The sequence below is a fragment of the Cebus imitator genome, unplaced genomic scaffold (assembly GCF_001604975.1).
Source record: "Cebus imitator isolate Cc_AM_T3 unplaced genomic scaffold, Cebus_imitator-1.0 Scaffold45, whole genome shotgun sequence".
NCBI lineage: Eukaryota > Metazoa > Chordata > Mammalia > Primates > Cebidae > Cebus > Cebus imitator.
Genome location: NW_016107360.1, coordinates 7,509,458 through 7,533,968, shown reverse-complemented (window position 1 = coordinate 7,533,968; position 24,511 = coordinate 7,509,458). Strand labels below are relative to the sequence as shown.

The 24,511-nt window shown below is 37.4% G+C and overlaps 2 protein-coding genes across 6 annotated transcripts in view; both read right to left on the bottom strand.

Moving 5' to 3' along the window:
• NUP42 (nucleoporin 42) overlaps positions 1-8,032 on the bottom strand; it is a 17,218-nt gene extending 9,186 nt beyond the window's left edge. Inside the window, exons 1-3 of one of the 2 annotated variants that reach the window (XM_017526982.2) lie at positions 7,457-8,032; positions 5,186-5,414; positions 3,106-3,200 (exon numbers count right to left, since the gene is read on the bottom strand). In XM_017526982.2, the coding sequence (XP_017382471.1) occupies positions 3,106-3,200; positions 5,186-5,414; positions 7,457-7,577 (445 nt within the window). In that variant the 5' untranslated portion in view covers positions 7,578-8,032. The remainder of the gene's footprint in view (positions 1-3,105; positions 3,201-5,185; positions 5,415-7,456) is intronic. The other variant, XM_017526983.2, reaches the window with a different exon arrangement.
• A 5,352-nt stretch (positions 8,033-13,384) lies between these two features.
• KLHL7 (kelch like family member 7) overlaps positions 13,385-24,511 on the bottom strand; it is a 75,597-nt gene continuing 64,470 nt past the window's right edge. For 2 of the 4 annotated variants that reach the window (XM_017526980.2, XM_037737902.1), the window contains exons 9-12: positions 22,518-22,758; positions 21,033-21,234; positions 16,067-16,164; positions 14,288-14,790 (exon numbers count right to left, since the gene is read on the bottom strand). In XM_017526980.2, coding sequence (XP_017382469.1) covers positions 14,507-14,790; positions 16,067-16,164; positions 21,033-21,234; positions 22,518-22,758 — 825 coding nt within the window. In that variant the 3' untranslated portion in view covers positions 14,288-14,506. Of the gene's footprint in view, positions 14,791-16,066; positions 16,165-21,032; positions 21,235-22,517; positions 22,759-24,511 lie in introns of all 4 variants that reach the window. The other 2 variants (XM_017526979.1, XM_017526981.2) reach the window with 2 other exon arrangements.

The following is a 24,511-nucleotide window of genomic DNA, read 5'->3' as shown; positions in this document are numbered from 1 at the left end:
CCTCCTGAGTAGCTGGGATTACAGGCACGCGCCACCATGCCCAGTTAATGTTTTGTATTTTTAGTAGAGATGGGGTTTCACCACGTTCACCAGGATGGTCTTGATCTCTTGACCTTGTGATCCACCCACCTCGACCTCCCAAAGTGCTGGGATTACAGGCTTGAGCCACCGCGCCCGGCAGGACAAGTGGTAGTTTCTTAAAGGTTAACTATAACATAGACTCAAGCCATACTAATGAACTTTTTGTGCTATATTAAAATCTGATGGTTTATCATGCATGTAGAATAGACTTTCAGCCATGCATAATTTTGAAATATCACACAGTCATTTGAGAGATGCCAGTTCACTGAGTTATGCAGAAATTCCAAACATTAGCAAGTTAATATACAACACCAAAAAATTTATAAAGAGACAGAGTCTTGCTCTGTCATCCAGGCTGGAGTGTGGCAGCACCATCATAGCTCACCATAACTTTGAACTCTTAAACTCAAATAATCCTCCCATCTCAGCATCCCAAGCAGCTAAGACTCTAGGCATATGCCACCATGCTGAGGCTAATTTTTGTATTTTTTGTAGAGGCAGGGTCTTGCTATGTTGTCCAGGCTGGTCTTGAATTCCTGGCTTGAAGCCATCCCTCCACCTCAGTATCCCAAAGCACTGGGATGACAGGCATGAGCTGCTGCATGCAGCCCTCATATTTGTGAATGTTGCCATCCGTTTCATCAGAAGAGAGTTTAAGTACTGAGAAGCCCTCATGCTCATGATGACAAAAAAGTTTTCCAAAATTCCAATTTTTGCATGAAAGTTTTAATTTTGCCTTTGGTAATAAACACTAGCAACTGTTTGCTTCCAAATAACCATAGTTCTAATTCCTTTCAAATCCATACTGTTTTTGAAAAAAGTGGCTAACTTAGTCACAACTCGAACAATCAGGTAAGATAACCATGGGCATGGGGCAGACACACTTGGTGTGTGCTTCCCATTTTATCACATAGAATATTAAAAAGGTGTGTACTCAGTATCAAGGGTTAACAAAATTAATAAATTTTATCTCGTCATAAAGGAACTTCTTAAGTAAGTTCAAATGGCATTAAAAATGTTTTTTATTGTGACTATAATCTACGAGTAATTTATTGTCTCTGCCTTGATTCATACTAAGATACAAGAAGTTCTACTCATCAATGCTTTTGTACCAACAGTGCACAGGTCAACACAGTGAAAAATGGCAACTAATCACTTAGTATTATTATGAAATATTTTTGAACTTATGCAGCTTCTAAAAGGTTATCAGGGATAAAATTGCTAGAATTAGCAAATAAAAATACAGGAGGCCTAGTTAAATTTGAATTTCAGATATACAACAAATACTTTTTTAGTATAAATGTGCCCCAAATATTACATGGGATGTACATATACTAAAAATACTGTATATCTGAAATTTAAATTGAACTGGATGTCCCATATTTCATTTGGCAACTGTATTCAGGAATCCACATTTTGAGAACCACTGCTTTAGGGCAAGAGGCATTAAGTTCAAATTGGAATGGATTATTTCTCAAGTACTAATACTTAAGCTGATTGAGGGATTAATACTTTGTTGTTTTTTTATAGAAAATATCATCTGAAATTATCTTAGTTTATTTGCATCCATTGTCTTCCTCCCTCAAGAACGTAAGATTTATAAGGAAGGGATCTTGTCTGTCTTGCTCATCACTATATTCCTAGCATGGAGCACAAAAGAAATTCAGTAAATATTTGTTAAATGGACAAGTGATAAATAACAAAGAAATGCTGTAATGCAAATGCTCACAGAAAATGAGCAACTAGAACTGAGATAGAGGAAAGATCCCAAGGTTCTGTGATATTGATTAAAAGTGCTCCCAGCTGCAAGGTACCCACTGTTTCCTCAAAAGGGTGGAGGCCCAGGAACACCACAGTGGGTTTGGTAGTCTAGGTTTTAGCCCAAAAAGGGCTTAGGGACTATGGACCAAAAAAAAAAAAAAAAAGGCCTGCCTGGTGTGGTGGCTCATGCCTGTAATCCTAGCACTTTGGGAAGCCAAGGTGGGCAGATCACAAGGTCAAGAGATCGAGACCATCCTGGCCAACATGGTGAAATCCTGTCTCCACTGAAAATACAAAAATATCTGCTGGGTGTGGTGGCGTGTACCTGTAATCCCAGCTACTCAGGAGGCTGAGGCAGGAGAATTGCTTGAACCCGGGAGGTGGAGGCTGCACTGAACTGAAATCATGCCACTGCACTCCATTCTGGGTAACAAAGTGAGACTCTGTCTCAAAAAAAACAAAAAACAAAAAAACTGTGGTATTCTAAAGCAAATACTATGCCAGGCCAGGTGTGGTGGCGTACGCCTGTAATCACAGCACTTTGGGAGGCCTAGGTGGGTGATCACTTGCGGTCAGAAGTTCAAGATCAGCCTGGCCAACATGGCGAATCTCCATCTTTACTAAAAATACAAAAATTAGCCAGGCATGGTGGTAGACTCCTGTAATCCCAGCTACTTGGAGGCTGAGGCAGGAGAATCACTTGAACCTGGGAGGTGGAAATTGCAGCAAGCCGAGATCACATCATTGCACTCTAGCCTGGGCAACAGACTAAAACTCTGTCTCAAAAAAAAAAAAAAGAAAAGAAAAAGAAATGCTACCCCTGTAGCCCAGCTAAGCCTCCTCACATTTAAACATTATCTCCAGGTCTCAACACACTTTATGAAAAATAACTATTCTTAGAAGGAAAGATAGGGAAGAAAGAACAGCATCAGGCAGCCAAGGCCTTAATGACAGGCAGGGTGTGACTCTTTTATTCACTACAGGAAGCTAAGAGGTTCCAAAGTTGTACATTCAGGGAAACAAGAATGCAGAACCTCTTCCTCGGTTTTATTTAAATGTTTTCTCACAAGAACTACATGTCTTAAAAGGCTATGTTTTCCAAACTTAATCTCTAAATTATAAAGTTTGGCTAGAATACTCAAATACTTTAAACAATGTCCAAACTCTCCTAGTTGGTTGTTGATTTCTTTATTTGTCATTCTTTTGGTTTTAGAAAATAATAGTTTTAGAACATATTTTTAAAATGCACAATTTTTCAGTTACCTGAAATATTAGGTTTCTTTTTCACTGGTGAATAAACAGAAAATATCCACTGCCCTGATGATTCCCAAACCTCCATATCTTTTACAATTCCTTCCCTGCAAAAAAGACAAAAAAGCAATAAAAAGTAAAGGATCTTCTTAGCTGCTTGGTAAAATTTATTGTCAATGATTTTCAACAACTGAAATTGTAAATTCTGGTAAATACATAGTTCAAAATCTTTTCCATTATGTTTTCTGAAGGGTGTTCTTTAAAACACAAGTTTATAGAAGTGTGAAATGTATTTCATGGTTATACATAGTATTATAATGTCAGAGAAGTTAATGAGTTTGATTTTCCAATACGCTGAACCATTAACCACTATACTTACCTTAAAAACAATCATAGATACCATACTCCTTTTAGGAATTAAAATCTAAAACACTAACTTTAATCTTTCTGTGTTAATTATCACAAACATTAATAATAATTTAACTGAGAACAAAGTACCACTTACATGATACAGAATTATAACATTTTAAAAGTGGGTTATAGGTCTTCAAAGATCATTTTATCTAATTCTCACATTTTGCAACAGGAGAAACAGACCCACATCCATACAACTAATCTGCGGTAAAGCCATAGGTAGATTCAGCTCTAAATTAAAGTTTCCTCCTAGTCAGACTGTGTCAATAAAAGGAGAATTATCACAGAGAAAACTGTGTTAAATTTAGGATTGCAACAAATACAGAAAGGAGGGTTTTGTTTGTTCATTTACTTAAAAAAAAAATTGGTTGTATATGGTACATAGCTCAAAACGTCTACCACTGGTTCTGATTTAATTAGGAAAAGTAAAAGACTAACAAATTACATTTAAATTCCATCCTGGGCACCATAAGTTGAGGAAACATTACAGATAACCAAGCATTGTTTTGACACCAGTCATAAATTTTATCATAAATATTCTCAAGAAATGTCATGTATCTACTCCACAGTAAATGTAGGAAATCAAATGAGATCAATTTGAATAGGATAATCTAAGTAAAAGTTTTAGAAAGAAATAAGATACACAGCTGGGCATGGTGGCTCATGCCTATAATCCTAGCACTTTGGAAGGCTGAGGTTGGCAGATCACAAGACCAGCCTGGCCAACATGGTGAAACCCCATCTCTAATAAAAACACAAAAATTAGCTGACTTAGTGGCGGGCATCTGTAATCCCAGCTACTCAGGAGGCTGAGGCAGGAGAATGGCTTGAGCCTGGAAGGCAGAGGTTGCAGTGAGCTGAGATTGCACCACTGCACTCTAGCCTGGGCAACAGAGCAAGACTCCATTTCAAAAAAAAAAAAAAAGAAAGAGATAGTATATAAGTAACCTCCAAGTTCACAAATTGTTCTAAATTACATCATACTTTAAGGACTTGTAAGGTAGAATGAACTTAAGCAGGACTAATCTTAGGAAGATATTCACAATATAGTGTTATCAACAGAAAGTGGAAAAGGTGTAATTACCCCTAAGAAGGCACTCTACGCCGGGCGCGGTGGCTCACGCCTGTAATCCCAGCACTTTGGGAGGCCGAGGCGGGTGGATCACGAGGTCAAGAGATCGAGACCATCCTGGTCAACATGGTGAAACCCCGTCTCTACTAAAAATACAAAAAATCAGCTGGGCATGGTGGCACGTGCCTGTAATCCCAGCTACTCAGGAGGCTGAGGGAGGAGAATTGCCTGAACCCAGGAGGCGGAGGTTGTGGTGAGCCGAGATCGTGCCATTGCACTCCAGCCTGGGTAACAAGAGCGAAACTCCGTCTCAAAAAAAAAAAAGAAGGCACTCTACTATTATAGAAAGATGATATATATTTAAGTGAAATAAAGTCTAGGATAATACAAAGCAAAACAGTGGCTATCTATGAGTGATAGGATCGTGGGTGGTTTTTCTTCTTTTTGCTTACTCTGATTTTAAAATAATGTATTTTTTAAAAGAAGAAAATACTGTATTGTGAAAAGATGTTACAAAAAAAACCCCCACAAAAACCAAAGACTGTAAGTGCTTTTGAAAAAAACATAAGCAAATGGACAGTATTTTTCCTGAAAGCTTTCACTTACAGAAGTTTCTTTTCATCTTTCTGCTCCTCGGGACTAAGTGAAGCAAATGGGTTCTCAGGCAATCCAAAGCCCTCGTTCCTGTTAGTTGAAGCTCCTGAATCAAAAGAACCAAAAGATGGCTTTTCTTGATCTCTGCTGCCCCCCCATGGTGCGGATTTGGAAAAACTGGATGGCTGGATGACATTAGAATATCTTTGGCTAGTGGTATTCCATCCACGTCTGTTATTACCTGAAATACACAATAAAACAAAATAACTTTACTAGTAACTTTTCTTTTTAAGTGAGATAGGGTCTCAGTCTGTTACCCAGGGAGGAGTACAGTGGCATGATCTCGGCTCACTGTAACCTCAGTCTCCCAGGCTCAATCAATCCTTCCACCTCAGCCTCCTGAGCAGCTGAGACCACAGGCGCAAACCACTACACTTGGCTAATTTTTGTACTTTTTGTAGAGATGGGGTCTTGCCATATTGCCCAGGCTGGTCTCTAACTCCTGGGTTCAAGCAATCCACCCACCTCAGCCTCCCAAAGTGCTGGGATTACAGGTGTGAGCTATTGTGCCCAGCAACTGTTCTTTTAAATCTCAAAAATCCTAATTGTGTCTTAGTATGTTTAGACATTACAGAAAGATTTAACAAGCATTACATTTCCACTCATTTTAAATGACAATCTCTTCATTTTTGATTTACATAGTTAGGCTGTAATATCAACAAATCACATAGTGGTCAACTGCATTTTTGTTTGAGATTGAGAAGAAAATAATATAGAGAAATATACAAAAAATATTGATATTATTAAATTCAGCTAACATAAGCTGATTGAATAAACAACTGCTTGATAGTGAAGTTGATAGAGGGCATGCATCATAAATCATAAACTCCTTCAGGATAAGAACTTGTGTTTTTATCATTCTTTGCTCCCCTACCAGGCCTTATATTGTAGTAAAGGCTGAAAAATAGACATTGAATGAAAGCTTTTTGAATATAAAAGATTAGATTCTACCTCCTGTTTTTGGATAGATGCCTAGGTCTATTTGATTCAGTCTTTTCTCTGGGCAAACACCTACACACCTATTTTCACAGGGAGATTATACCAGATATTTACACGTGAACAAAATGGATGTAGTTCCTCTATGAGTAGCTTTCCAATATTTCATAAATATAAAAATGAGCTAAAAATAGCCACTTTAGTAATCTCATTTACTTATTACTTCCTAGTTGGGGTTAAGATTAAGGTAACTCATCTTGTTTCTAACTGAATTAGGCGATACAGCATGAAATATATTAAAAGCTGGAATGACATATATGCCCAGATGTGAAAGTTCATCCTGCAACTCTAATTACCTTAATAAATCGATAAAGAAAAGAGTGGAGATTGCTACACTAGATCCCTCAAGTAGGAGTTAATGGTATCTTATTCTAAAGGGCATGTTGGCGGGCACCTGTAATCTCAGCTACTTGGGAGGCTGAGGCAGGAGAATCGCTTCAGCTAGGGAGGCAAAGGTTGCAGTAAGTTGAAATCACACCACTGCACTCCAGCATAGGAGCCAGAGCGAAACTCCGTCTCAAAATAAAATAAAAAAATAAAGGTCAGATGAATAGCCCTAAAGGAGGGGAAGGGAGACAGCACCTAATTATTAACCCGGTCTTTAAAATCTTTTGTTATTCTAAGGTTTCATGTCTTAACTCTCCTTTAAGATAAAAAGTTCTGACAATGATCTAGGCCTAGGGAGTAGATCCACGTGGCCCTCCACCTCCCCTTTCTACATAACCAGGAGAGTTCTTAACTGGGGGTCCCACCTTCCCAATTTCACCCCAAATTTATGACCAGGTGCGTTTTTCTGCGGTATGGCTCTATAGGTTTTATTAGATCTTCAAAGAAGGCCGCAATTTCTCCAAAATGAGAAGTCCTGATTCTGACCCAAGCTGCTAGCCTCACCATCGAAAAAACAATTTAGTAAAAATTATATTAAATTACGGTCATTCACCTACAAAGCAATTTCGATAGGTACTTCCGATTTAAAAACTCAGTTTCGTACGCAAGCGTCCAGGCCCAAACCCCAGTTCTCAGAAGCTCAATAAAAACCGATCACATAAATAATAAGCAGATAAAACTCTCGGTTTACAAACATCGTGCAGGGCCCGCTGAGTGGGGCCGGCAAGGCTGCGACGCGGGCACGTCGGGGTCACCAGCACCCGGACACACGCGTCGCCCGGTCCCTGCCAGCGGGCCCATCCCGGCTCGGCTACGGCGGAGGAGTCCGAGGAGAGTCACCTGAAAGCTGCTGCTGCGGTTGTTGCCGTCCTCCTCCTGCACCCCTGGCACCTGGATGTTCGTTCCAGCACCGATCTCCAAAGCGGCACCGGCCTTGAAGGAAGAATTGACAAATGGCCATTGCGAAGGCGTCGCTGACGGAGGAGTCTTCGATCGGCCCCGGTCGACGCCAGTCAGCAGGCAGAGAGCCCCAGGCGGCCGCGGCGCCTGGCCGGGCTACTGTGACGTCATCTTCTCGCGCCTGGGGAAGGCCTTTTTCTTCCTGTCTTACCCAGTGCCAGGAGAGGCGTGAACTTGAGCCAATAGGACTTGAGAAGAGCGACCGTTCTGTCGCTTTGAGGGTGTCCTGGGAAGGCGGGATGCTTGAATGGTTAGGGTGAAGAACGGGAGGCGCCTTTGATCCCAGTGCAGGGCCTCGGACTACAGGAAGGTTTGAGGTCCAAAATGAGAGGAAGGCGGAGCAGGCAAACGCAGAATTTCAGCAAGTCCCTGAGAGAATTAGCTGTGATTTGATAGACCGAGTCGTTCTTGCTGAGAGTAAAAATTAGCTCAGGTTGAGAAAGTAACAATCTGCCTAGCCTTTCATCTGGATGGATAACAGTCAAATAAAGCTAGATGTGACATTAACGGAAACAATGTTTCTTTTAGAACATACTGCAACGGAAAACTATTACCTCTTTGAGTACGTACGGTACTATATTCTTACTATTCACTGAGAAACCTTGTTCTTTAAACTCCACATAAACGTTGCTATTTGAAATTGTATCAGAACAAGTGAAACGTCCCATACTTACCTGGAGGCTTTAAGTCTCTTTGACACAGAGAAGCAGCCTCAGTTTCTACCCAGGTGTAGAGCTTCAGATAAACGGTTTCTGAAAACATTATTTTCTTAACCTTGCAATTTCCAAGGAAACATGCCCTACATTCAATTCTCGGTCCGGACCTGATGTTAATGCTTTTACACACAGTTATGCTTTGAGATTTCATTTAAACTTCACCCTCCCCCCTCCCCCCCCAAAAAAACCTTACAATAACGACCTTTTATTTTGTACAGTGAGACACCCCACAGCTCCTCTGGTGTGCAGTCTCATTGACTGCAATAAGTCAGTAAATCTGACTTTGTTGGATTACAGATTTGTGTTGGTGGTTTTAGGATTATTGGGCTAGAAATGAGTCATCATTCTTGCTCATGTAATTTGTTTGGATTTTGAAGACACTAGAATCTACAGGAATGGGAACTAGTCCAAACTAGTTTTTTATTTTCTTTAATCAATGCAATTAATTTATTTTGAAACAAATATATGGAAAAGTTACAAATAGCAGTACAAATAACTTTTTAAAATCTTTTTTGTCCTCTGTCCTGTGGTCAGAGAAGATTTCCTTTTTAGTACAAGTAACTTTTTTTTTTTCTGAACCATTTGAAACTATATTGCAGACCTAATGCCCCATCACCCAAATATTTATTGTATATTTTCTACAAACCAGGGCATTCTACATAGCCACAACACAATTAGGACATTGATACTGATGCACTACTACTATCTAATCCTTAGACTCCATTCATGTGTTGCCAGATGTCCCAATATTGTCATTTTTAGGAAAAGGGTCCAGTTCAGAATCATTGTTGCTTAGCCATATTTTTTGTTTCTCCTTCAGTTTGGAAGACTGTCTTTACTTTTCATGACCTTGACACTATTAAAGATTACAGGCTGGTTATACTGCAGAAGTTCCTTAGTGCATGTCTGTTTGATGTTTTCTCTTGATTAGATTCAAGTTATGCATCTTTGGCAGGATTATCACAGAAATGATGCTGTGGTTTTCACATTCATTGTAGGTTGTGCACAATTTCAATTTGTTCTGTTACCTGTAATGCTCAATCGATCACTTGCTTATGGTGGTGTCTGTCAAGCTGTTCTACCATAAAGTTATTATTTTCCTTTTTATTAATAAGAATTTTGTGGGGAGGTACTCTGTAAGTATATAAAAATCTGATTGTTCATCCAAATTTTTTAGCTCATTCACTTATTCATATCAGTATGGACTCATGACTTCCAGTGCTATTCAGTGAGTTATAATCCATTACTATCATTTATTTTGATGCTCAGGTCATCTCCAGTTTGGCCAGTGGGAACCCCTTTAAGCTCCTTTGCACATTTGAAAAAGGACCAAAAAAAAAAAAAAAAAAAAGAAAAAGAAATCCTCATGATTACTTGAGCGCTTTTTTAGTTTCTGGTCTAGAGATGTTCCAGGCTTATTTTTACATTCTCTGCTCCAGTTCTGGAATCAGTATTTCTCCAGGGATCTTTTTGGTGCTACTTAGAAATCAAGATCTGAACTTTAAGTGTGCTTATTGCTACTGGGATGTCTTTGCTCTCATAAGCATTGCTAGGAAATACATACATATAAAAAAAAATTGGCCAGGCGTGGTGGCTCAAGCCTATAATCCCAGCACTTTGGGAAGCTGAGGCGGGTGGATCACAAGGTCAAGAGATCGAGACCATCCTGGTCAACATGGTGAAACCCCGTCTCTACTAAAAATACAAAAAATCAGCTGGGCATGGTGGCGCGTGCCTGTAATCCCAGCTACTCAGGAGGTTGAGGCAGGAGAATTGCCTGAACCCAGGAGGCGGAGGTTGCGGTGAGCCGAGATGGTGCCATTGCACTCCAGCCTGGGTAACAAGAGTGAAACTCCGTCTCAAAAAAAAAAAATTTACACCAAACATATTTCTATATTCTATACATTGAAAATTATGCCTTCTATGTCTAAGGCTATGAAAAAAAAAAAAAAAACGAGTTTGCACTGATCTCCAATTTCAATCCAAAATCATGATTCATTTTTATTTTCCCCCTATATTTCTAACTCCCTTGATAACTAGAAACTTGGCTTTCATTAACCTTAATATATTTATTACCTTCTTGTATGAACCAGTATTGCTCTGTAGCCACTGACTTCTCTTCTTGCAAATGTCAGCATGTGTAAGGACTTTGCTGGGATCAAAGACCTAAAATAATACCAATGGTGGCTGAAACTTAAGTGAGGGTAAGCCCAGTACTGGGTGAATGTAGAGAGGGGCAAGGCCAGAATGCTGGTTGAGGCTGTCTAGGTAGAATGCGTGTGACAATGAAACCCTAGGGCTTGCAGAACTTGGTAGTGATTGGTTGGTGATGGTGTAGGTGGAAATTAAGAGAGTGGGGTTACAGGAAGGAAACTTCTGATTGCTTCAAATGGCAGAGTTAAAATACTGCTGCCTTCTCTTCCAATTGGAAGAAACAAGTGACTCAACCTGATAGGAGATAGGATTCCTCCCCAATAAAAGGGAACAAGAGAGACTTCAGATTCCAGGACATCAGGTAGAGAGAGGGCCTATGTTTATTGAATAGTGAGTCAAACATCCCAGAAAAATACCTATGGATCTCTTATGGACCACCAACAAATAGTTAGTCATCTCATCATCATATAATGAAGTTCACTGATTAAGCGCACCCTTGTAACCCTGAATTATCAATTTTCAAATGTCTCATTTTTAATACAAATTCACAGTCAGGGTCTAGATATTTGAATGCAGATGCCAACAAAGAGCAAAGCAAGGAAACAGAAAAGGAAGTTAGAGGAAACGAAAACACCAAAAATATTTTTAAAAGTTAAAGAAACTAAAGTATTGTCAGAAAGGATAACATGAAACAAGAACGGCATACTATATATAAGAACAATTATAGAAATAAAGTACTCTTGGAAAATATAGATAATGGGAACAAATTAAAGAGGGTTAGAAGATAAAGTCTGAGGGAATTTCTTTAAGACCCAAACTAGATCTTGAAGCCCATTTTAAATCTTTTATGAGAGAGGGCGTAAAGCTTTGGAGAGTAAAAAGATTTCTAGTTAGTAAGGGTAACATTTCAAACAATTTCCCAGAACAGACTTTTTTTTTAATTTTTATTTTTTCCAAAGTAGTGTGAATCATCTTGGGAGGGAGGAAGGTTAGGAAGATAAAAGTGGATTCAAGCTTTTTAAAGTCTTCTGAGGCAACTGTAAAGAGGGAGGAGGATGTCTGAAGGAAGGATTTATCAAATGCTGAATGATGCCACCTGTAAAATGTCCTTTCATTAAAAGGACAAATTATTTGGACTTAGAATCCAAATAATGACTTTCAGTGACAGCTGGTTTGGTGCCATGTGGAAGTAAATTGGATTTTCTCAAGTCTTTAGTATATTTAATAGTATTAATCATAGAAAGCAAAATTTCCTCTAAATACCTCCTTTACCCTGGCATATGTAGCCAATCCAAAATTTTTGCTGTTAACAGTATACATGGCAAAAGGAATATACACCGCTTGGTGGAATAACTATTAAATGACTGATTTTGTTAGTAATGTTGTCATGTCAAAATAATGAATCAAAATTTTCATGGGACAATATGTCAAGTTTTTGCGAACTAGGCCACAAAGTCACAAAGGTATTTTTTTTTAAATAGCAACAATTTTTTTTAAGATGCTAAATTTTTATGTCCAAATTGTGATTTTTGAAAGCATAAACTGAATTACTTTGTCATCAAAATAGTATCACTGCAAAGGATATAACATTAACTTCTCAAACGTTTACTAAAAAGAAAGCAGAGCACTTTGCAGGACAGGAAGTTTTGGGGAACAAAATAGAAAATGTCCTTGTCAGTATAGTGGGTGCACTTTTACCTACTATCCTGATATTGACAATTCTGTAGAAATTTCCAAGGCAGAAAAAAACTCTAATTAGGAATTATAATACAGATTACTAAGGAAAAAAACACACTACTCAGAAGGAAAGCTATGACTGCAGGCATATACCACCACACTTGCTAACTTTTTAATTTTACTTTTTTGTAGAGACAGGGTCTTGAACTCAAGTGACCTTCCTGCTTCCACCTTCCAAAGTGTTGAAATTACTGGCCTGAGCCACTATGTCCGGCTCTTATGTTATCCTTATAAGAATACCATGTGAAGACAGAGACACAGGAAAAAAGCCCATGGGAAGACAGAGATTGAAGTGCTGCAGCTACAGGTCAAGGAATGCTGAAGATTGCTGGCAACCACCAGAAGGGGAAAGGCACGGGCAGTTTCTGCTGCAGAGCCTCCAGAAGGAGCTGACCCTGCCATTACCTTGATTTAGGACTGCTGGCCTCCTGAATTGTGAGAAAATAAATTTGTTATTTAAAGCCACCCCAAGTTTGCAGCAATTTGTTATGGTAGCCCTAGGAAACTAAAACAGGGGTGGGGGGGAATACGGAGCCACTGCTAATCAGTGCAAGGTCTCTTTTTGGGGTGATGAAAATGTTCTAAAATTGTGGTGATACTTGTACAACTCTGTGGATATACTAAAAACCACTGAATAGTGCACTTTTTTTTTTTTTTTTTTTTTTAGAGTCTTGCTCTGTCGCCCAGGCTGGGGTGTAGTAACTTGATCTTGACTCCCCACAACCTCTGCCTGTCGGGTTCAAGTGATTCTTCTGCCTCAGCCTCCTGAGTAGCTGAGATCACAAGCACGCATTACCAGGCCTGGCTAAGTTTTGTATTTTTATTAGAGATGGGGTCTCATCATGTTGGCCAGGCTGGTCTTGAACTCCGGACCTCAGATGATCTATGTGCCTCAGCCTCCCAAAGTGCTGGGATTATAGGTGTGAGACACCATGCCTGGCCTGAATAGTATACTTTAAATGGTGAATTGTATGGTATGTGAATTATATCTCAATAAAGCTGTTATGTTCATTTAAAAACCCTACACAAATAGAAATATACCTACCATTATGTTTTTCCTAATTTGTTTTTGATTTAAACATTTTTAGGGTTTAAGACTATTATAACCTCTATATAAAGAAAACTGAAAATTAAGAGACACTGCTTCACAAATTCTAAAAACAACCATTACCTAACATACTTGAAGAACGAATAAAATTACTTTAAGTTAAAAAATATTTAATATTATCAGATAAAAACATTTATGGTGACAGCTTTACATGGCTCATTCCATACGCAGTGAAAAAGGCAAAGTATTACTATGGAAGAAATAAGTAGTTGGGTTTGCAAAAGATTTATTGATCACATAAAAGCAATGACTAGGAGATAACATATTTAACTCATGATTACAAAACTTTTAAAGACAACTAGGTTAAGTATCTCATGTTCTGGCTAAGGGAAAAGAATTCATGATCTCTTTAAAGAAGTTAAAAGTCAATACTGATATTGTGGTTCAACTACCAGTGCTTCTCTAATGATCTAGAAATTTGCTATAAATAGCTTTACCTTTTGCTAGTTAATCACTTATTATGATTGGATTTTATTTAACAGTGAGGACTAAAGAGGCAGAATCTTTTTTTTAACCACTGGATAAAGCAGTGACGTAAATTAATGATGGGTGCTAAGCTTTACATTTTATGTTAAAAAGATGGAATGTATTAAAGTGGATTAAATACATTTCATGAGAAGTTGAACACATTCCAAATCTGTTTAGGAAGTTTTGTGAGTAAGTGTGTATATGCCTTGATTCACTGTGGCTTACTTTTAAAATGGAATACATTTGGTGCTAAATAAAATAAAGACAAGCAAACTATGTGGGACTAAGCTGCTCCATCTGAGTTGCCCATCTTGACTTACAATTCATACTATTTCTTAGTTCTTGACTGAGTACAAACAGATCTAACCACATAGCACTTCTGTGATGCATGAAAATAGAATCTAGAGCTAAGATGCTGCTGCTCCACTGATGAGCCAATCTCTCATTCTGCCAAAATCATAGTTATAAATGTGAAATTCATTCAAGAAATTCATATTTTCAACAAATGCTTATAATTTTTAACTTTTCTTGCTAAATATGTTCTTGGTTTTATGACCAGCTAAAATATGATGTTTGAATTAAGTAAGGAAATCCATATAAAAGAAACATCTATTTTATAGGGACCTCATTTCACTTGAAACTTTCTTTACCAAAACACCAAACCAAAACTTTGTCACCAAACCCTTGGAACAAAGCACTGGTGGCTGTATTTCTGAGTCTCTGATGAGTCTGAAGTTCACTCATTTTTCATGTTTCAAGAGTCTCTTCATTTGCTCCACAAGTATCAACAACACAAATTAAACAACTTGTGACTGGAAAAGCACGAACTTTGGAGTTGGCAATCCATTTGTCTGTTTCAGTATTATATTCGAGAATGTGTCCTAATCGACCAACACCCTGAAAACCAGCCAAGACATAAACTATAGAGCCAACTGCTGCACACTTCACTGTTACACCCTTCCATGGCATCGGTGAGACCATCTTCCATTCATTCAACTTAATATCGTAATATTCCACATTGTCCAGACCACCTTCAAAAGAATAAAACAAAATGAACAACATGGAAAATGATATGAACAATTCTAAGATTTCTTAAAGTAGTAACTTTTTGTATTTTTCCAATATTTTATCATGAAAAATTTCAAACACACAGAAAAATTGTAATTTTACAATGAATGTCCACATAGCCACCACCTAAATTCTTACTCTTAACACAATAGAAATTTAATATTTTAAAATATTGATTCTTTTCTATAAAATTTAAAATGTTCTATCTACCCTGGAAAAATGCGAAATAAACTGATCAGTGATTTCCCTTCTGATTAACTTTGTTTATAATTATTCAAATGTCCTTCTTTTTTCTCCTATTAGCAGCTTATGGAAAATAGCAATGGACAGGGACAGAAGAAGGAAAAGAAATTATTCGCTACATTTAAGTAATGCTTAAATGTACTGACTAAAATAAAGCTTATTTCTACATTCAGTTCAGACTCCCTTTCACTTAAGACAATTGTTTAAGATTCTTTAGTACATCATTATTTATGAAAACAAAATGCCAAATTTAGTCATTTAAAAATTATTATACTGATAATTTCATGCAATGTTTAAAAATATTTAGAAAATGTTACAGTTTAGGACCTGGATACAAGTCTTACAACTTGTATTTAAAAAGTTTTTTAAAGGTTTTTAAAAGTTTGAATATTTCTTTTTTTTTTTTTTTATTGAGACAGAGTCTCGCTCCATTGCCAGGCCCGAGTGCAGTGGCGGAATCTCGGCTCACTGCAACCTCCGCCTCCTGGTTTCAAGCAATTCTCCTGCCTCAACCTCCCGAGTAGCTGGCGCGTGCCACCACGCCCAGCTAATTTTTGCATTTTTAGTAGAGACGGGGTTTCACCATGTTGGCCAGGATGGTCTCGATCTCTTGACCTCGTGATCCGCTTGTCTTGGCCTCCCAAAGTGCTGGGATTACAGGCGTGAGCCACCGCGCCCAGCCAAGTTTGAATATTTCCACTGCTCAATAGTTCTTAAGCTGATTCTACATCATTCCCCAGGAAGTATGTGGAAATGTATAGGAGCCATCTAAAATTGTCATAATGACTGGTGACCACTGCAACATTTCATAAACAAGAATGTTTAACATTCTGCGATGGTTTACCAAAGATGTTAGTTACCAGAAAACTATAAAAATAGATATAATAATATACATGGTAAATGCTTGTATCTAGATTTTAAAACAATGCTTCAATAATTTAAGGAAGTATCAGCAAACTGATCAGGGAAGTGAAACAGTGAATTAACATCACATACCTAAACCATTCTGACCACCTACAGCAAATATCTTGTCTTTTACAAACACCAGCCCATGATTCTTCCTGGCTTCAATCATTGGACATAGCTCAGTCCATCTGAAAAAAATTACAGTTTTTAGTGTGCTGGTTTATAGGAAGCAAAATAACTCATACTAATAAGAAACGTCCATTATTCTAATTAAGTGCTCATTTACTACTCACATATGGGTATATATACACATAAAATGTCTAGCAGGGTAGAAAACAAAAGTTTATCAATGATTACAAGTAATTTATCAATGCATTGGTAAACATGGATTTTACTCCTTTCAATTCTGATAGGATATAAGAAAATGAGGATATCTGACTATTAAAAAGCATATTTTTAAAGGATATCCTTTTCCTGAGGTTCATAAAAACTTCCAATATGGGAACAAAAAACAAGAGGAAGATACTAGAAGATAAAGAAGCAATTCTTTTTTCTTTCTTCACAACTCTGCTGGCAGGAAAAATGAACTAGTTCTATCACATATAGCTTTAATTATTTATATATAAGTAAAACATAAACTTATAATGGACTCAGGTAATCAGGAAATTAATAGTATCTGTTTCTATTCATATGTCCATCTTTAAATTTACACTAAGAGCTTTACTCTGCTCTGGTAACAAAAAAGTACTATCATTCTGTCAAGCTTAATAACTCACATTGCTGTGTTCACAACCACTATTACAAATAATGAAACTGAGAATATAAATGTGGACGCACGTGTTAAAGGATATTAATTCACAGATACCAGCATTATACATATATACACAGACAATAGGGTTTAGTTATTTTTTTCTGAGATGCAATACCTTCTTCTGCATATACTCCCAAGTCTGACATTTGTGATTGTGAAACTGGTATTGGCACACAGTCCTGTGCTTTTAGCAGCTAATTTAAACCAAAAGACTCCAAACAACAGTAACAACAACAACAAAAGGGAAACTTGGCATAAGAGTAACTCTCTGTAATTATTATTTATATTTCTTCTTTAAAACAACTTGGCGAATTTAACTTTATAAAATCTAATTAGGGCACAATGATTAACTGAAATATTAACAATTCTTTTGTCTTATATTTATGTATTGTTTTAAAAATGGTTTGACAATTACCACTCTCATTTTCAAAGCACTGTGTTAAGTTGTGGTGGACAGCATGGCTGCTGTTTTTAGGAAAAACACACATGCTCATCCAGGTGAAATGACCGGCATACAGCTTGGAAGTGGGAAAGCAGTAAAAACTAGGTCTTCACTGCCCTGCACATAGTGAGATTTATAGACGGAGCTATCATCATGCGTTAAATATAGCATTTGACTTGGAAAAATTCCATTTACATACTACTTTCTTCTCCAAATACTATGTTAATGACATAAAAAGAGAGCATGTTTTTATGTATATCTAAATCTCCCAAAGGTTTAGAAAACAAGTTTCACAAATCCCCCTTCCTCCTATAATTCACATGCAGAGTACATATTAGGTCCCTGCTATCTGCAATCTGAAGTTTAATGTTTAGAAGTGTTTCTTAAGATTCTGACTGCTCAAAATGTGTCACATTGTTTCCACAGGCATAATTTCTTTCTTTCTTCAGATTGTTACTTTTTTATTATGAGCTTCGGCTCCTCTCCATCTTTTTAAAAATTGATTTTAAAATGTGATACGTAATACTTGTACATATTTTTATGGTACCTATGATATTTTGACACATGTATAACAACGTGTAATGATCAAATCAGAGTCACTGGGAAATCCATCACCTCAAACATTTATCTTTCCTTGTTTTTTTTTGGGCTAGGGAAGGAACTCAAGCTTCCCACGTGGCTACTGTGGAATATATTTTCTTTGTATTGGGAACATTCCAATTCTTCTCTAGGTATTTTGAAATATACAATAAATTATTGTTAACGGTAGTCTCCCTACTCTACTACTGAATATTAGAACTTATACTATCCAGTTGTATTTCTGTACTTGTTAACCAATCTCTGGTAATCATCATTCTACTGTTTACCTCCATGAGATCAACGTTTTTAGCTCCCACATGAGTGAGAACGTGTTATTTGTGTTTCTGTAGTCCACACGCTTAATTTTCGGATTCCAATTAAACACATTCTAATTATAAAACACTTAACATGTCCGGGCACAGTGGCTCACACCTGTAATCCCAGCATTTTGGGAGGCCAAGGCGGGCAGATCACCTGAGGTCGGGAGTTCGAGACCAGCCTGACCAACATGGAGAAACCCCGTCTCTACTAAAAATACAAAGTTAGCTGGATGTGGTGATGCATGCCTGTAATCCAAGTTACTCGGGAGGCTGAGGCGGGAGAATCACTTGAACTCGGGAAGCAGAGGTTGCGGTGAGCTGACATCACGCCATTGCAAAAAAAAAAAAAAAAAAAAAAATGACAAAATAGGAGAAAAATTCTTATAAAAAAAAACTTGGTTGGCTAGATAACTTTTTTTTTTTTTTTGAGACAGAGTTTTGTTCACTTTTTTTGCCTAGGCTGGAGTGCAATGGCATGATCTCGGCTCACTGCAACCTCTACCTCCCAAGTTCAAATGATTCTCCTGCCTCAGCCTCCCAACCAAGTAGCTGAGATTACAGGCATGTGCCACCAGGCCCAGCTAATTTTGTATTTTTAGTATAGATGCAGTTTCATCATGTTGGTCAGGCTGGTCTTGAACTCCTGACCTCAGATGATCCATCAGCCTCAGCCTCCCAAAGTGCTGGGATTACGGGCGTGAGCCACCACACCTGGAATTGATAATATTTTTAAAAGGAAATAATATAACATTTTTTTGAGAGTAGGATAATTATATTCACATTACCTTTTCATTTGTGAAAATTTAAAGGAATTGAAGGGAGCCTAGAGAATTCAAATTTAACGTTTAAGTTCAATATGTACAAAATGAAGGAGATGCTAGGTCTTGTAAGTTTCTTTTTTCTTTTTTAAGACAGAGTCTTGCTCTGTTGCCTAGGCTGTAGTGCAGCGGCATGAGCTTGGCTCACTGTATCCTCAACCTCCCAGGTTCAACTGATTCCCATGTCTCAGCCTCCTGAGTAGCTGGGACCACAGGTGCACACCATCATGCCGGGGTGATTTTTTGGTATTTTAGTAAAGAAGTGGTTTCACCATGTTGGCTAGGATGGTCTCAATCTCCTGACCTTGTGATGTGCCCGCCTCGGCCTCCCAAAGTGCTGAGACTGCAGGCGTGAGCCACCGCACCCGGCCGGTCTTGTAAGTTTTAAAATATTCCTGAAACTGAATATTCACCTAGTTTTAAAAAATACAGAAGCTGCAGAATTCCTTTATGTTTACTTGAAACAAAAGTAAGTAAAAATAAGTTATTAATTTACATTGATAGTGCCTGAATAAAGTTGTAAAAATTTAGAAACCTGGAGTTTATATGGTTATGGCTTCTACTTTTTAAGAGATTTTTTAGAAATAAAAAATAATTAGCAGAATGAATCAGTTTTGCAACTAGTATGCTCTAACACTTTTTGAGCATAGGGTTTATGGGAAGTAGGTAGAGGTTCACATAAAAGGGAGCAAAGTTGGTAAACATCTTTAGCAAAAGATAAATTTCAAGACAACTTGCTCTTCTATCATTTGAATTGGAAATGTTATTGATTATGCTTTCTTAAATCTTTTAAAAATAGGTGGGAATCATAAATAGATAAATGCACATTAGTCATATTTTATAATTAAGCTCTTATTTCTTATTTTATTTTTGAGACAGACTCTCACTACTCTGTCACCCAGGCTGGAGTGCAGTGGCATGGTCTTGGCTCACTGCAATCTCTGCCTTCCGGGTTCAAGCAATTTTCTTGCTTCAGCCTCCCCAGTAGCGGATTACAGGCATGCACTACAACACTCGGCTAGTTTTTGTATTTTTAGTAGAGATGGGATTTTTGCCATGTTGGCCAGGCTGACCTTGAACTCCTGTCCTCAAGTGATCTGCCCGCCTAAGCCTCCCAAAGTGCTGGGATTACAAGCATGAGCCATCATGCCAGGCCTCTCATTTCTTAATTTTTAGAAAAGCAGTAGCTGGAGTTAAAGACTTCCATGTTTTATAGTTTGGCAGTATTTCCTAAACATACAACTTAAAGCACAAGAGTTTTGATGCAACTCTGGCATAACATTTTGGTTGAACATATTTACCCAATGACTTGTTCTAGTAAGGGAAGAACAATGGGCAATCTAGCCATATGACCAAGTGAAGTTTCTTATCAAAGCTCTTTGGATGTTTCCACAAAAGTACAACTAGGGTATCATTTGTTTTATGTCCTCATCAGCTTTAATCACTATACTCACAACCCCTGCCTTTGTCTCCTCTCCATTATTCAATGATTGGCACATTTCCTTTGGCTATATTGAATGTGTTCCATTACTAACAACAAACTAAGAAAAACTGACTAACCAGTTATTTCTTTAGCATTTTGCCTTTTTGACACACTTTGGTTTTTTAAAAGGAGTTGATTTAAGAAGAATTTTATTTAATAAGCATGAATCCAAACATACTTAGGAAGTTTACACCCAAAAAGAACTAGGGAGGCATGCTTTATTAATGCCATAGGCCAATATCTAATATTTCCACTTCAGGACAAATGTTTTACTGATCATAAATTTTTCCCCCTCCTCCCCTACATTTCCTGACTGCTCAAACAAAAACATTTTATGAGTTGATGAGTCATTCAGATGTGTCTCATTTGTAGGCATTTATTGCACAAGCAGAACCAGAAAGAAAAAGGTTTTCAAGCCATTTCTGGTGTAAGGGAAGGGTCCAGGTCATAAACTTGCAACTGTCCCTAGCACACTCAAAAGTTTATATACATTTTTCGCTCAAGGACAAAATTCTTCTATTGGGTTCCTCTGGCCTTTTGACATTTCCTACAGAGCTTATAGAATATAATTAACTGTAAAGTAAGTTTTAAATTGATACGTACGTTTCTGTGGCAGGATCATAAACTTCACAGGAATTAAGCACTCTCCCAGAAACATTGTTTCCTAAACTTCCACCACAAACATAGATCAGGCCATTGGCTTCCACCATCCCATGGCTGCAGCGCTGGGTCAGCATGCTGGGCTTTGTGTGCCAGCTTTCAGTTCTTGTATCATAGCACTCAAATAAATACAGAGCTGAGTTTCCTATAAAAGAAAAAATCCCCATCATGCTTAACTTTAGTGTGTGTGGGGTTCTGGAGAGAACTGACCACAGAGCTTATTAGTTAAGCAAGGAAGAATTTAGGGTCATAGGGTCATTTTCATATTTAATCAACAACAACGAAGTGTAGGAATAGTTTAAGAAAATGCTAATAATCCTGTTTGTATAGACCCTGGAAAACATCCTTAAAAGGATCAGTTGGAAAGACTTATTTGTTGGTAATTACACTTTAGAAAAAGAAATGTGATTTCAAAAGAAAAATTAAATAAGAAGCCTTATATATGTCTTCAAGCCCTGTAATGCATGATGAGATTTATCTAAACTTCAAATGTTTACATAAAGTGGAAAAGCCTATTTAAGTAAAAAACATACTTAGCAGAGGCTGAAGGAATGGAGTTATCTGCAGTACCACAGAACAGTTACTGTCTATCACCTTAAGGATTTATTGTATTTGAAATAAGCTACATCATAACAGTCTGTGAAGAACGCTTTTAAAGAGAGGAAATGGTCCCATTCAGGAAATAACAATTTTTTTTTGTATTCTTTGATACATAGTGGGCGGTAAAAACATAAACACACAGACCAAAAGTATAACAGTTTACATGGTCTTCCTAGTTTTATTAGCCCATTATTTAAACTAAAGAAATTACTTGAAAATGAAAGCACACAAAAGCTATTATGTGTCTAGTCTGCACTAGAATAGTCATTTAGAAAAAGTATTCATTTAGAAAAAGGTCACTACTGGACTCCAACGCACTATTCAATAAGAAAGGTTTTTATATCCACACTCACATCCCATTCTGCTCAATAAGCATAAATACCACTACCAGTCATTAGATTAAAAACTTAAATAAAAAGATCATTCTTTTTTCCAATAAAAAGCAAAGATAATGCAAATTTTAAAAGCCTGAATATAGTAATGAGTTCTTAAAGAGTCTGTAAGTTAACTATGAAATCTTTAAAACAATTATGTATCCAAAATAACTAATTTAGAACTATAATTCAGATAGTGTCAACTAATGCTTCAATATGATAAAAAAAAATGGGTAATTAATCTAGGAAGCTAAAGTTCTGTAATTTAATGGTTTATAAAGGAATGAGATAGATAAACCTTTAGGGAGATGGGCTCTAAAATGTGACAAACATGTATTTAAATTACCAAGAAAGTATCTGCACAGATAATACCAGCTGTTTATTTAAATGTGAAAGCCAAGACAGTTGGCTTTAAAGCATTTACCCCGAACCAAAATACTTAAGAAGTCCTTACCTACTTCTGAACCTCCAGATGTATAAATTTTGCCTTCTGCGGCACAGGCGGCAAGGCTGTCTCGAGGTGTCGGAGGGCCCAGTTTGGAGTACCAGCTATCCTTCACCACATTGTAACAGTCCATTCGCTTTATCGGGAAAAGCTGAGAGCCTCCCAAAATGTATACTACATTGTCCCAAAACACACACGCTGCATCTCTTCGTTTTTCAAAGGGGCAGCGGATGTCTGTCCAGCTGTAATCCTGTAACAGAAAAGGACAGGAAGATTTCAGTAAGGAAAAAATATAATTGAAAAGGACAATACAAAGATATAGTCAAAAAAATATAAAATAATATGCTAATTTTATTAGGCTACACATACAAATGTTTGGCTTGAGAGTATTACCAATTTAATCTTGTGTGATTTCTGCAGAATGCTGATTACCTGGGGCAGAGGGCAGAAGGCAGGCATATGTGTGCTTTGGGTCCTTTCTAGCTCTAAAATAAACTTAGATATATTTGATTACCACCACCACCCTGTCTTCTATTCCTTCTTTTATTGGAGATAATGCAAGAAGATTAAAAAATAAGTTGTTTCGTTATTTTTAAAAAGCCTCTTTTTCAAATGTAAAGGTCTCCATCCTATCCCTGCCAGATTATACAGTATGATATAAATAACCAATGGATAACATAAAGCTCAAATTGCCGTTATCCTACTGATAACCTAAAGCCAGAAAGTATTTTGTGGACTTTATTAATTTTCTATATTCAGTTGAGCCAATGTAGTCAGCTGGACTCTTAACACTGTTAATGTTTATGAGGAAATACTTGAATAACCTGTTCTGAGTACTCTGGATACTCACTTTTCTCCCCAACAATTAGAAATATACACCTATCGCTTTGGGAGGCCAAGGTGGGCCGATCACGAAGTCTGGAGTTCGAGATCAGCCCGACCAACATGGTGAAACCCCTTGCCTCTACTAAAAATACAAAAATTAGCCAGGCATTGTGGCAGGTGCCTGTAATCACAGCTACTTGGGAGGCTGAGGCAGGAGAATCGCTTGAACCCAGGAGGCAGAGGTTGCAGTGAGCCGAGATTGCACCACTGCACTCCAGCCTGGCGCCTGGCGACAGAGCGAAACTCTGTCTCAAAAAATAAAATAAATAAAATAAAATAAAAAGAAATATACACCTATCAGTACTTGAGGGTAAGGGCTGTTCACAGCACTTGTTTCTTCACTATGTTTGATAGCATCCAAAAGACCCTCCCCTTTTTTGAGAAAGGAAGCTCCAGTGTTCTTGCTATTTTCTGAAAATAATCAGGCTCAGATAGGAATTCATACCATTCCCAATCTCACCAAGCAAAGCACTATGTGTGAATATTAACGTTGAGTTTCCTTTGAGAAAATCTGACTGGTAACCTATGATCGTATCCAGTGTTTCAGGCATTCACTGAATTAGATCAAAGTATCACAGAACATCAGGAATAGTCTCTTAGGAAAGGAAGAGCCCCTAATGTAGAACACTCTGATGCCTGACAAAGATAAATATTCTGCTTTTTAGGTGACCTGGTAAACAGAGCCTTAATAGCTTAGGATTTTATTCTCAAGTTAGGATCAACAGGTGGACACACCAAACAATGGGATAAACATAACATGCTCCTGAGACTTCAATTCCACTCAAAGAACACTTGAGAAACTGGGGGAAAATATTTTTACTTGTTCTCTTGGAGAAACTGTATACTACAGAATGAAACAAAGAGATAAAATAGTAATCATATTGTACAGAAAATAATCCCTCAAAGATAAACTAAATCATTCTCTTAAATGTTCTTCACATCTACTCATAATTCCTATTTGATCAGGTTTATGTAGCAAAGAAATGTGATTTCATTAACTGCATTAACTTAGTGAATCTCAAATATTTTCACATTTACCCCTAATTTATTTGACATTTATTACTGGAGAGCTATATGGGAAACTTCCTTTTTTTTTTTTTTTTTTTTTTTTTTTTTTT